Below are 14,540 nucleotides of genomic sequence, written 5' to 3'. Positions count from 1 at the left end.
TTGGCTTTAAGTCGTCATAAATTGATTCGTTGAGTGGTTCCGTGATTTTTAAGTTACTGGGTGAAAAATTCCTGTGACAGAGACAAGCTTCACTACTATTTTCTTCCCCAGAGCTGTTTGTTGTTGGGAGTAGGATATGGTACATGGCTGGTCTTGCAACAAGGAACCGAATATGGTGAAACCAGGCCTGTGTACATTAGGTTATACTGGTATTGCTCAGAGCTCTGTCTTTAGTTAAGTGAAACTGGAATATATCTTGTATTCTGTGTTTGTGTAATACATAGATCTACTTAGCAGCCTGGAGGAGCTTCTAAGTGTCATGTGTACCTGCTGGTATGATTCAAGAAATCTCATCTGGGTTAAAGTGATGCTTGCCTGGAAAAGCAAGACTGTTCCCAATGAGCTGAGTGTGGGGGACAGTCAAAATAAAGGAAGAGTAGATTTAAAAAAACCAGGCTCTTCTCTTAGAGGTGGGTGTAGAAGTATGGGGCAGAGTGTAACCTGTCAAAACTTACTATGGAAAATAATTCCTTTTGGAAATGAGATTAACTGCTTCTGTTTCCCCACTTCTGTATCACTTATCCTATGTCATACAAATGTTTTGGCCTTAAGCAATATATAGCACTTTCTTTTTGGAAGAAATGAAATACTGTAATAGGCAATGAATATAATATGTTAAACTTAAGAGTTCTAATATACTATTCTCATAACAATGTGTTCTTAATTTGCTTCTAGGCTGTAGCTGCTTTTGCAGTTTCTGCTGTAGCTTCTCAGTGGGAGAGAACTGGCAAACCATTTAACCCGCTGTTAGGAGAAACCTATGAATTAACCAGGTAATAATTACTTTAAACTGGGAGCTGGGGCTGTCTGTGTTCTTGAGTTAGCAGACTCTTGCACTAGTTTGGTTTTTTATTCAGTGAAATAAATAAAAATTATTAAAATGTATTTGTGAATATAGCTAAAGTTCTTTTCCCCAAACTATCTCAAAATCTTTGAGAAGTTGTTATAAAAGCTAGAATTTTATTTCTAGGTTTAGGCAGAGTATTCTTCAAATTATTCAGAGAAAAATTGGTCTGTGGTCTTCCCCAAAGACATTTCCTGACATTTAATTAATTTAGATAGTGTTTTGCTGGTCATGTCTGATAGAAGGGTTCGTCTGTTAGAACTTCCAGCTTGCTTAAGTGGGTGATATGTCGGCAGTTGGATAAAAGAATTTTCAGTCAGACCTTCTCCTGCTACCCAAAGAGTTTCACTGTTTTCATGAGTTATTTCAGTTAAACTTCTTCAGGTGCCTTTTTGGGTAGAAAGTAATTTAGGTGTTTGAATGTGGGTTGATTTTGGGTATGAAGAGGAAGTGTTCAGAGTACAGATTCTTTCATTTCATTAATTGTAAATGTGTCATGGGACTAGGAAGGGAAAAGTCTCACTTTCAGCTTAACTGAAAAACGCTTCAAAATTTTTTAAAGTATTGAGTAACTCTTTTAACATTAAAAGAAATATTTACTGTGTAATGCTCTCTTTTGTTGTTGCTAGGGAGGATTTAGGATTTAGGTTTATATCTGAGCAAGTCAGCCACCACCCACCTATTAGTGCATTTTATTCTGAAGGCCTCAATAAGGACTTTATTTTTCATGGATCAATCTATCCCAAACTAAAATTCTGGGGAAAGAGTATAGAAGCGGAGCCTCGGGGAACAATTACTTTGGAGCTTCTGAAGTAAGTATGAGAAGTAAATACCTTTTTTATGTTGATCTCCTTAATATTTACTTGAATAAAAAGATAGGTGATAATAATTCTGTTGGCTCTTTGTAGGTGATTACTAAAAAAACTTGCTGAAGAGGTTGTAAGAGTTTTTTTACAAGTTAATTTGAACTGCTTACTTTCAGGACTCTTTTTTTTTTTTTTTTTTTTTTTTTTTTTCCACATTAAATCATAGCTGTAGCACTTTGACCCAGTTTTTCTACTATAAAAATCGGCATTTCTTAAAAATTGAATGCTTCTGAAAGCTAATTCTGTGAAGGCATGTTAAAATTAAATAGAGATATAAAATTCTATTACCGGCTATTCAAGCTAATCTTGCTTTTCAGTGTTATTGTTGGTTTTGATTGTGTGCATATGGTTTTGTGGAAAGAACTGCATCTTCAGAATAGCTGTTCTATGTGATAAAGGCACATGAGAAACTTGTTAGGACTGCGTTGTCACCTCTTTAACACTGCCTGTGTATGATCACTTTCCTATTAAAACCAAGAATGCCTCTACAGATTACTCCCCGACTTGTGGCTAATTGCATATGTCTCATAAATTACATGACTTTCCGTAAGCTGGTTTGTGCCCTGGTGATGCAGAGTCTTGAGCTTTCCCAAGCAGGACATAAAGATGCACTAGATAATAGTTGCAGAAAAAGTATTCTGCAATTGAACACTTAAAGGTGCTTTTATAAAAGCTTTCCTCAGGCTTAAATGAGGTTGTTTTGAAATGTTGCCTTAGGAATCTTCTAGACATTTGGCTTTGATAGAGTCAACTTGCCTGCCGTATCCAAGCATTGACTTTTCCCGTAGTTTCTTTTGAAAGTATAGTTTAATTTTTGAGTTGCTGGCATCTAATCTTCCAAAGCTTATAAAAGTATGAACTTGGATATAAATGGTGATGGAAATAGAGGACATTTCTTCTGAATGTAGAACTATGAATGTTAGTGTAGAACACAGACATGACAAAAAAAGTTTGCTTGAGAGGGAGCCTTTATTTAGAAGACTTATTAAAATTCTTGTTCTACCTAATCAAATTACAGGGCGCAGACTTAAACTGGAATATAAATGATGAAAGCATTTATTTTTAATAATTGCATCAAGCTGGCAGCAGAAGTTGAAATCAAATTTTGAGACTCCCAGTGTTGTGATTCATACTGTTCTGTCGGTTTGAGTAGCCTGAGAACTGCTCAGGGCCAGAGTGAACAAGTAACTGTTCAGGAAGCAAAATTGCAAGTCAGTGTTAAGTATTGCATCTCTGATTACCATGGCCCTGTTTTCAAAACATGCGTTAGAAAACACTTTAATTAATCAGCACTGGCCATGACTGTCTTTTGTTTTATGCTATACAGCTTTTGGTATCAAGTAGTTCATGAATAAAAATGTGTGCTAAGGCTGGTGGGATGAATTTAGGGCGTGCTGGTGAGATTTTTTTTTTCCCCACTTGAAGAGTAGTCATTGTTCTAAAGTATGCTTGAAGACAAGTTGCTATGGAATATGGTCAGATTTCAATGATCTGGTTTTTTTCTGTACTGGAAAATAACAGGCCAGTTAGAAATATTAAATAGGAGTGTGCTTTCCATACTTACTGGAAGTAGAAGTACAAGGCATTTGTTGTGAAGGGGGATGCAGCTTGTTTCTAGTTGGTTTTTTTTTAATATTAAAATAGTTTGCCATCTTTCCTAAGATGGACTGATTGCCAACCGGGTAACTTCAGCATTTCTTTTACCAGCATGGAAAGATGAGTGAGAGTAGATGGCTTTGACTCTGCTGAGCTACTGATAATAGGAATCCTGTTTAACATTTTGACCACTTTTACAATAAAGTCTTCGTAAGGTGTTTAGAATCTGTTAATTCATCAATTTCACAATACATTAAAACCAAAATGAAGCTAAATGGAAAATTCTTCAATTCTAGGACTTTTCCTTCTTAGTAAATCTTTGGGGAAAAGATGGAGTTGAGTAATAAACTGGATTGTTAAATACCATGTTCATGAAGCTTGAATATAGTGCTGTTGTGTCCCAGTGGTGTTAGCCAACCAACTCAAAAAAACCCCAAACCATACACACGCCCAACGTTGACTTCAGTGACACGAGAGCAGGCTTCATATACCAGTGTGGAAACTTGTGGCATATTTGTGGAAGCCAGTTACGCAGTTTGCTGACTCATGTCAACTCTCTTCAGGTTCAAAAGCCTTTTACCACTCAGTGTTTGTAAAATGGAAATTTGTTTAAGAGGGTTATTCTGACTGGTCCCTGGGGAGGAGTGTCTTCGTATCAAATCTTTGTCCAAACTGGTAGTGACTAATCTCTGCTAGAAAATGTAAATATTTATGTTCAGTGCTTTTTTTATCACAAAAAGTTACTCTCTAGATTATGATAGATGTTTACAAGAAGGAGCTTTAAGAAGAGGTTTGCGGTGCTGCTGCAGTAGCCAAATAAAAGACACTCCTAGATGTTAGTTTGTCAGTCCAGTTCTCCTGCAATACTATGTTTTATCACATATAACTTTAAAAGTGCAAATGTAAAAGATGAATTCCTGGACTGCTGTTTATGTTGGGCTGGAATTTGTAATCAAAAGCACAGCAACTGTAAAACTTACTATTTCAACTCTGTGGGAAGCAAGAAAAATAAAGGAGATACCACTTTATTAACTCACACTAATGTTTAGATAGAACACATTGTTGACTTATAAAGAAAAGTCTGTTTCTTTTTGGTTTTGAAGTTAACTTCTGGCTGTTCATAGGAGAGCTAAATACTTTGCCCTACCATGAACAGAATTGAAAACAGGCTTACATTCCATCTCAAACTCAAGAAAATAATTTATTTCTCTGTTTTCTTTACAGACATAATGAAGCTTACACATGGACGAATCCAACCTGTTGTGTACATAATGTAATTATTGGTAAACTGTGGTTAGAACAATATGGAACGGTAGAAATTGTAAATCACAGGTAATGCTAATCATGACACTCAGGGTTGGCTTGTAGGGACTGGCGCATGCTCGCTGTTGTTGCACAGCAGATAGTTTTGATTTTTGTCAGATACCCAGGAAGCTTTCTTTTGTAGGTCCAGTCTTGTCTCTTTTTTTCTTTTTCTTTTTTCTTCCCCCTCCCCCCCCCCCCTCCTTCTGACAAATGCAAACTATTAGTTAAACTGGACTTGGTATCATAATAATGTTAATGAAAAGGGACAAGGCTAAATGGCTTATGGGATGCAAAAATTTTACATTTGTGAGTTACCCATTCAAATTCAGCCCTGTTGGCAGAGAAGAGAAATTAAATTTAACTCAGAACCATTAAATGGAATAATTGTCAGAGGCTTGCAGTGGACCTCCATCATATTGTTTGTGATTTGGCACTCTCTTTAATTTTGATAATAGAGAATGTCTTAAATTAAGGATACAGCACAGAAAAATGACTGCAGAGTAGGGTAACATGAACTTAGAGCATGTCAATTGCTCTGCATATATAAAAGCTTTTTACCTTATATAAAATAAATTATGTCCTGTAATGGTGAGGGAGAGAATTTTGTGACAACTATTAATTCTGCACATGTTTTTCTGTCAGTAAATGGGAGCTTTAATTCAGCAGGGCTGCTGGTTTGATACTTGCCACATCAAACCTACAATCCTTTCTCCCACATTTGCACAGAAGACCCAGGTTGGTCTCTGTATGCTTTGTGCTTGACATAGAAACTTGGCCTGATACCTCCCTGGGAGAGATTATTTACATATGTGTACATATCAATGCAAGGAAGATGCTGGACTATAATACTGGTTTCTGTTTGTAAAATGTTTAGTTCAGAATTTTTGGTAGACAATTTAGAGGTAACTTCTGAATGCACTTAACTAGACTTTTCTGCGTAGGTCACTTGTAAAAGTTATTTCTTGTTACAATTAGCTGTAAATATATATTAATGTGAAATGTGGTGTGTTAATAGTGTGAGTTAAGTAGCATGTGAGACTGCATTCAGTTTTATTCCTAGTACTTTTGATAAATTTAAGACACACATGCAACTCGGAAGTACGGTCGCGTTTTCAGTTGGCTTTCACAGGCTGATGTCTTCATGTGCACCTTGACTTCTTTTTTGTGGAATTTTGAAAGTTGTGTGCCTTTTTTTAATGCCCTTGTCAGACAATAAGCCATAGTTAAAGAAAAATAATGATATAAATAACTACCCCCTAGCTGACTGTAACTATACAACAAAAGCTGAATGAGGTAAAAAAGTAAACTTACTAATACATTTAGGGGCTTGCTTCTTTAAGCAAGCTTATGTACTTATTTCCTCTACAGTACTGGAGATAAATGTGTCCTTAATTTTAAACCGTGTGGACTGTTTGGGAAAGAGCTTCACAGAGTAGAGGGATACATTCAGGACAAAAAGTAAGTGATAAAAGCCTCTTGGCTTCTCTGTTTCTGAGCACTGTGGCATTTCTTCTGCTGGCATAGTGACCACCATTGATGTGATGCTGGCAATGCAGATTGTAACCCATTTCTGTTCTTTGTGTCCGTATTAAACCCCTTGATTCTAGAATGATCATTTTAAGAGCATTATTAGAAAAACTCCAGTCTTTGGAAATAAAGGTGTCCAGGGAAAATGCAGAGTAGTCGCAACTGATTTCGCTGTTGTACAGTCACGATTCCAGTCTTCAGTTTAAAATAATGAGAATATGGTTATTGGAAGGTTTTAATCAAATTTAAACCTGTTCCGTGACTCTGAGTTTCTGTATTGTAAACTGTTGGCTTTTTTGCACCCAGACTAATTTTAACTGTGGCAAAAGCACGTGACTAATTCACGAGTGTTCTGCAGGACTGAATGCCAGAAAGACTGGAATAGGCTGAAACCTTTTCTTTGCATTATCAGATAGCTGGCTTCTAAGAAATCTGCAAAGAAACATAAAATACAGCAAACTAGGAAGCTGGGTATTTAATATAGACCAGAATCTGCATGCCTTTTGCTTCTTTTAAAGCCTTCTAAGCCAAAGCTAAGTCTGCTTTGCTTTCTCTGCAGCAGAAAGAAGCTGTGTGTGATCTATGGCAAGTGGACAGAATGCTTATGGTGCACTGATCCCACTACGTATGAGACTTACAAAAAGAATGAAAAGAGAGGTGGTGAGCAGAAGAAATTGAAGCCGGTAAGGTTCAAGATTCTTTAGGGAGAAAAGATACTGAAATATGAGAAGTGAAAGGAAAACACCTTTATGGAAATGGTCGGGTGGTGGTGAATGGAGGGTTAAAACAGTCTGTGTTTTGATAGGGGTTGGATGCGGGCGCTGTTCGTCCCGTAAGAAGGCATTGCACTTTGAACTCGTATAGCCTTTCGTGTGAGCTGCTGGTGTTGAAGAGAGCCCATAGGAATGGTGTTTGCTGGAGATAATGTCAAGAAGTCGTCCTCAAATACCAGCCCTCAAGCTGATGTTGTCCAGTCCTTGAATGAGTAAAGTGGCTCTACTGCCAACTCCACATGTAAAAATACTAGGATTTGGGCATTAAAAAAAAATCTACATGTTTTCTAAGTCAGTTATGGCTTTTGGTGATGCAGCCTTTCTGAGTTTATGATGTAGTTTTGACAACAAAGGGATCTGGAAACATGCAGGGCTTTTTCATCACATCTGAACAGTGTCAGGTAAGTTACTGCCAAAGCCTCAGTGTTACGTGGAAAATGCAAAATGTTGCATGGTGCAGCAGAGGACTACTGGGTTTTTCCTGATACCAGCAGGGTTTTGCAGACCCTGATTGCTCCTTGAAAATGAAAATAAGGTAAACAGAAGCTAATCGCTTTTAACGTTAAGAGACTCAAACTTTTATTAAAAAGTATTCCCATCAGAAGAATGTAGAGCGACATCAGGCCTTGCTTTCAGCTCTGGAGTCTGTCATGGTACAGGCTTATATTTTGACGACTTTTTTTTTTTTTAATAATAAAGTTCTGTTCATCCTAAAAAAAAAAAAATAAAATAAAATTCAACTCTTTCTTTCCTTCCTTCCTGTTGAATCTATATTTAGATGTGGAAATATCTAACAGTAAACCAGATGTTGATATGGAAAGTAGCCTAAAAGAGTCCTTTTAAATAATGAATACTCAAACCAAATGATTAAAATTAGACTCTTAACCATATGGAGCTGTTTTCTAGTGTATAAAACAGGCCCTGTTTAACTTAATAGGGTATTTTTGAATGAAATAAATGAGTCATGTCAGAGGGGGCAGAAGAAAATAGCAAGGGGGTGTGAGTGAGGGGAGGGATGATACTGACTCTAGGATGTTACTGCCTCAGACTTTCCTTCTGGCTGTTGTGGTTTTAAATGGTTTCTCATGGTGAGATCCTCTGAAATGCCACGGTGTAGCTGTCCTACAACAGTCAGATTCTCTCAGATTCTGAGAGCAGCCTCTTGAAGAGTACTGCATTTGATTTTATATATGCATTATAGCAGTGCATCTGGTAACAAAGGAGCTTTGAATAAAGACACTGTATTTATAAACTCAAGTACATACAGCCTTCACAGGAAATTGGCAGTGCTAATAGTTGTTAGAATCTAGATGGCAGGAAAACAGACTGAAACAAGGGCATAGCTGGGTTTTTTTTAATCATACGTCCAGATCTTTTGCAAATGGTGAAGCACTACCCAAAAGCAGGCATGCCTTGTTTATCTTTGTTATGCCATTATAGGAACTGGTTAAATTGCAGTCTTGGCTCATTTCAATCTGAAGAAGTAGTAGTCAGGTGAAATTAAGCTATGGCATGGGATAGAAGGGAAGCTAAAGACTTACGAAAGACACTAATTTTCTAGTATTGTTTTTTTAAAACAGACAATTCAAGTTGTACATAGGTGGTGGGGGACTATTCAGACGTAGCAGGAGCAAGACATTACGATAAAAATTTGAGGAATAGTATAGAGTGAGGAAAAGGAAATGAGAGGTGAGGCAGAAGTACAGGAGAGTGTTTAGTATCTCAAATTTGAAAAGATTCTTCAACAGTCACTGTAGAACTCCAGATGAAACTGTCCAATTTCCCTTTGTTCCCCTGCCAAATGTTCTCTCTGTTTCAGAGTGAAGATGTTATTAAATCCGAAAACGATGAGGCTGATGATATGCCAGAGGTTCAAGATACAGTGCAGTTTATACCAGGCAGTAAATTGCTTTGGAGAATAAATAGTAGGCCACCAAACTCATCACAGGTAACTGTTTCAATCAGTCTGTGTATTGCTACCACTAGTGACTTACCCAAGAGAACATGAGTGGCATGCAAGGGAAACCTTGTGGAATTGTCCGTCCTTAAGCGTTCACATTGACAAGCTCTGGCGGTTCTTGCTGCAGCTGTAAAATTATACTACAGTAAGCTCTCTGCTTCGTTCCTGTGCTGAAAGCATCGCTGCTGTGTTGAAGTTGGTGGAAAGAATGTGTGCTCTGACTGCAGCTGCTTCAGTGTGAGCCTGGTGCGTTAGGTTAAACTGTCTGTGAGATCTTTGCACTTAGAGTGGCTAAAATATGGATACGCATTCCCTTCTGCTGACCCTGCTGTTAAAGACAGGCTTCCAAAGAATGTGGTAAATGAGCAGCCAGATATTAACTTCAATATTTGCAACCTGATTTTTTTGTCTTTTAGGTGTGGGTGTTTGGGGTTTTTTATTTTTTATTTCGTAAAAATATCACGATGTTAAATATCACACGTGGAGGTTAATCTGTCTTGATTCTCTGAAGCAGACGGCTTAAAAAACAAAAGCTGTGATTTCCATCACCTTCTGCCCTTCCTTGTCTCCCTCCACGCCAACAAAAAAACCTAGTTTTGTATGAACCTAACCTTGCTTTCAGGGTAGCAGGTGGGAGAAGGTTTGACTCTGTAATTTCTCTTGGAAATTCTTTTGCATTCATTCAGTATAGGGGACCCAGTGCCACTTTGCCAAAATAACTTGTATGTTATCTTTAATTTCCTTTTAAGATGTACAACTTCACCAGTTTTGCTGTGAGTCTCAATGAGCTAGAAAAAGGCATGGAAGCAATATTAGCTCCCACTGACTGTCGGCTACGTCCAGATATCAGAAATATGGAAAACGGAAACATGGGTATGTGTTTGCTGGAGGAAATATTTCACGAGTTAAATTTTGAGAGGGGTGACTGAAGGGAGGGTTGGTTGACAGAGGAACGACGTCTTCGGTTTCTCATTCCTAGAGAAGCCTTAACTCTTTCTCATCCTATGTTAGTGAACATGATTTTGAACAATGTATGATGTCTGTTTTCTCCCAGAAAAGTCTGGGAGAGCAGATGCGTCCAAGATGGATCCCAAGGCTGCTATCCTATGTTATGGTGTATTTGCATGTTTGTTAACCTGGGGGGAAGTGGCAGACATGCTCTCTTGCTCTGGAGTTTGTCTGGAAAGACATGTGGTGAACAGACATGCTCTGTTGCTCTGGTGTTTGTCAGAAAAAAACTCATGGCCAAATAGTGAAAAAAAAAAACTTTCTCTGTTATGCCTAATCTAAGTTCTTTCCTGCTGTCTCAGTGCAGTTTCTGGTAGATAAAACATCAAAGTTTCAGTTTTGACTTTGTGTTTGTAGTAGCAGCTTTCCTGAAACGACAGTTTTAGATTTTTGTTGCCTGAGATTTTCATTGTTCAGTGAGATTGTGTACAGCAAATGCTTTCTCGTGCTTAAATGAAATATATTTTGTTTCTCTGCAGTCTTTTCTGTGTTTTCTGTATTTTTGTTTCTATTTCACTAAGCAACCGATTTCTCTTGAAATGTTTGTTAGATGTGGCTAGCAAAGAAAAAGAGAGACTAGAAGAGAAACAAAGAGCTGCTCGCAAGGAACGTGCAAAAGATGAAGTGGAGTGGCACACACGGTAAGGGGGAAGAAGTTGTGCATTTGTTTAATGCTTGGAATGGTTTGGTGTACTGCTTAAAGTGTTCTTATTCAAGACAGTGTGTGTTTGACTTCCTGCATGACAGCACAATTTGTAGTGTCTGGCTGGGTCAACAGTTAAATGCGGGAGCTGGAAGCCAAAATTGCTGATAACTTTGTCCTGGACAAATTATCTAATAATAAATGCTGAAATCTGTCATAATCAACTATTTTGGTAATACTGAGGGTTTTTAGTTTTGTTTTTAAAACCTACAGAGGTCATATTTTTGTTAGAATGAGTAAAACATTAAGCCTCATCTGCCCTTTAAGCAATTCCTGTCCAGCTTTTGACAGTGAAATAAGACTTTGTGGCCCTCTGGGGCCTTTTATTTTCACACTCTTAGGACTTCTTGGCTTGGATACTTCAGAAATTGCTTTTTTGATTGCATATTCAAGTGACTGAGAAGTCACAGAATGCATCACGGAGCAATGTGTGATTTGGCTCCTGCTCCTGCTGGTTGCTTTTCACAAATGCCAATGCTATCCAGTTAAGCGTATGCTCATGGCCAGTTCCTGCAGGTGCTGCCTTGAAAGGCAAGAACTTTGGGATGCTCCCATGATTTCATGAAATTCAGAAGAGAAAACATTCTCTTCCCAAAGCCTGGAGGAGCAGCTACAGACGAATTCCAGTTAATGCCTTTGAAAATCTCTTCCAGAGAATATAAAATAGTTTTCAGTCAATGTGGCTAAAAAGTGAGCATCTGTTAATGTTCTGTGCAAAGTACAGCACCGTAGAACAAAACTGTTTCCTGTTTGGACAGATTTCCAAAAAGGATTGTGTAACTGATTTGGCATTCTTTTAAAGTAAAAAGTAATGTATCTAATCAATGTTTAAACTAGAGTATTTATGTTACTTTTATTTGGAGTAGGATAGCGATTTTAAAATCCATGTCACACTCCTTCTTGACTTTTATGTAAGAAAATTTAAAGATACTTTTCACGGTGTGATAATAGTGTAGGAATTTTAATGCCTTATTTTTCATGTGCAGAGTATTTTTTTTCTGAAAAGAATTCACAGTGTTTTACGAAAGAAACAAAGTAGTTTCCCCCCCGTTAATAAATCTTCACTCTCTTTGCTTTTTTCTTTTATTGTTTCTTTCCTTTTTCTCTTTTATTTTTACAGATGGTTTCATCAAGGCACTAACCCATACACTGGGACTTCAGATTGGCTGTACTCAGGTGGCTATTTTGATAGAAATTTCTCAGACTGTCCAGACATATACTGAAATGACAGAAGCAATTGCTCATCTCATCTGGACATTTAGTTACTAGATTTCATTCCAAGCCAGTTACTCTGGTTTTGTTGATAGCAAAAACCAGCTTTTCTAAGTAAATTTTAACAAAAATTCTATTGGTCAACAATCAAGGATTTAATTATCACTAACGGATTGCCAAATATTTAAATACTGTTGCATTCTTTCCATAAAGCTGCACCTGAAATCATCATGTTTTCACTAATTTTCAAAGGGACCTTTGGTTCTTCATTCTTTTCCCTAGTTTCTTTGTCAGGAAGATACACTGTATCTGATAGAGCACATAACATCCTTGAAAACTGCGTAACTTAAATAAAATAGAGATAATATCCTTGTTACTTAGTACAATAGTGAAGAATCTGAAGTTTTTGGAACTCGGAGTAGGGATGAAAAGCTAATATGGTACCAAGAGGATCAAATCTAGTACTGTTGATACTCCCCGTGAAGAGATGCATGTGAACTTCCATACGGTATGTAGCACGCCGTGGGGGCTGGAGCCCCTGGCCCCTCTCTCGCCATAGGATTCAATACTCGAGAGGCTCGGGGAAACAAAACCCAACCTGAGCTTCTCGCTGTAGTTGTCTGTTACAGAGTCTTCACAACTTTTGGACACTGTGAGCATTAAACTGTATACCTGTGATAAAATTACATAAAGCATACGTTAGGAGAAGGGAAGGGTGCATTAAAAAGTGCACTTTTTCTGAAGTCAAATGCTGTTCTTAAAATACGAGAAGCTTCGGAAGCAAATGCAGGAACGTAGAGGTGGTTCCAATGTAAAATATATCGCTTGCTACCACTTGGAGGCTTAAAACTTCTGCACTACCTTTGGCAGCTTTGGCACTATGTATGCTTCTAGACTAAAATTTTATTTGGAAGCACTTTGGTATGTATATCCACACAGGCTCATAACTTGGGGAAGTTTTGGTTTGCATGTTTTTCATTTTTAGGTCATGTCTGTTTTGTATGTTGTGAAAAAGCAGAATCAATTTAAAGCTTTGGCAGAATTATACCTATTACAAGTTTTCTGTGAGTACGTGATGTCAAAAAGTGGGAAATTTTTGTTCCGTATCAAACCATCGAAGCCATATAATACTGGAAATAACCAATTACCGAATGGACATATTCATTTTCTTTCAAGTGGTACACTTTGGGGGTAAGGGGGGAGAGAGGCTTGAAAAATTAGGTCCAGTAATTAAAACTAATCCTAATGTTGCTTCTTGTTTTATGAAAGTTTTTAACCGAGTAACCAAGCAAAAATGGAGAGTGACTGCATTGCTGTTAAGTTTACAGTGATTCAGAAATTGCTGGTGTTAAGCACCAGCAGCTTGAGGACTTAATGGAAGAGCTGGTCTGATTTATGGACAAAACATCTGTGGTTTCATCCAGAGAGTAGATTTTTGAAGTGCTTCTCTCTCAGCCACAGGATTAAAAAGCAAAAGAAAATTAACATGCTCGTGAAGAAATATTTTTGTATTAAATCATGCATCTAATGATTACATTAAATTTTTTTGGAAATTTAGTTGTTATCTTCACTGGAAAAATAAGAGCAGCTGTAAAACTTCAAGGCAGTAGGGGCCTAATCTGAAGAGTGCTCATGGCAGCTCTGTTCAGTTGCCAGAAATTGTACTTTGTGTTGGTGGCAAGTCTTCAGGACTCACAAGTTCGAGAGGAAGACTTGGTATTACAGGGCAGACAGTAGGGTTGTATTTGTTCCTAGTAAGTGCGTAGACACTTGACTTTTTAAAAATGACATTGCTGATCCATATGGGAAAGCATAAAAATACTTTTTATAAAAAAACTTTAACAACTGTGCCAGGCACTGTAACCCCCTTTTCAAACTTGCTGCAGGCTGTGTAGGGAGCCCTTTGTTGGGTGAGGATTGAAAGCCAGTTTAACGTCTCATGGGAGTTTAAAACTTGCTTAAGCTAAATGGTATGTTTAATGCTGGAGTAGCGTTTTTAAAATAAATACCTTTAATATTCCTATAAATAGGAATTGCCTGAATAGGAAAACTGTAGAGTAATTGCTAAAGAAACTCTTTTTATAAGAAGAACTATACAGGTTAGCATCCCTCTCATCTAAGTTATGATTTAAATTCAAAGATCTAAAGCCTTGGCACTATGTGAAAGCGTGAAAAAATCATAACAATGTGTTTAATCCAAACTTCAGTGTAGAATCTTCATGGGATTTGAAGAGAAACTGGGAAGACTTTTAAAGTGAGAACACTTCATTAGTTATGTCTTTATCCCCTTCTCCCTTTCCTTTAGTGTAAAGTTTTTAGTAAAATTTCAGGTTAGTTCCAAACCCATTCTTCTAATTTATTGTTCTTCATTGACAACACTTACAAAATACTTTCCCCTCACTGCCGACATGTCTGTGCTTGGCTGGCTGTGGGGCTCCCCAGGTGGAAAAGTTTTATTTTTGATGTGGATCTCGCCTTGGTCGTTTACGTGTCAAAGCATTAATAACTTTGCACCTTTTGAAAGAATGTCACTTTTATAACTTGATTAAACACTGTATATAAGATAACTGTGTTAGTATATGTTAATACAGCTATGTAGAGAAACCACCTAGAAAGAAATTATAATAAATACTGAATACCCTTTGGGCCTCTAGATGGTGAGAGGGAGGTTTCTGTGCCAGGGCAG

At 37.5% G+C, this 14,540-nt stretch overlaps 1 protein-coding gene across 3 annotated transcripts in view; it reads left to right on the top strand.

Annotated features, from left to right (window-relative positions):
- The window catches only part of OSBPL2 (oxysterol binding protein like 2), a 39,211-nt gene extending 24,704 nt beyond the window's left edge, over positions 1–14,507 (top strand). For all 3 annotated transcript variants that reach the window (XM_055813277.1, XM_055813276.1, XM_055813278.1), the window contains 9 exons: positions 736–833; positions 1,534–1,716; positions 4,591–4,698; positions 6,040–6,129; positions 6,758–6,881; positions 8,791–8,919; positions 9,681–9,804; positions 10,490–10,580; positions 11,763–14,507. In XM_055813277.1, coding sequence (XP_055669252.1) covers positions 736–833; positions 1,534–1,716; positions 4,591–4,698; positions 6,040–6,129; positions 6,758–6,881; positions 8,791–8,919; positions 9,681–9,804; positions 10,490–10,580; positions 11,763–11,865 — 1,050 coding nt within the window. In that variant the 3' untranslated portion in view covers positions 11,866–14,507. The remainder of the gene's footprint in view (positions 1–735; positions 834–1,533; positions 1,717–4,590; positions 4,699–6,039; positions 6,130–6,757; positions 6,882–8,790; positions 8,920–9,680; positions 9,805–10,489; positions 10,581–11,762) is intronic.
- The last annotated feature ends 33 nt before the right edge of the window (positions 14,508–14,540 follow it).

This window comes from Falco peregrinus, chromosome 9 (assembly GCF_023634155.1).
Source record: "Falco peregrinus isolate bFalPer1 chromosome 9, bFalPer1.pri, whole genome shotgun sequence".
NCBI lineage: Eukaryota > Metazoa > Chordata > Aves > Falconiformes > Falconidae > Falco > Falco peregrinus.
The sequence above is the reverse complement of the archived record's forward strand: the minus strand, read 5'-3'. Positions and strand labels throughout refer to the sequence as shown.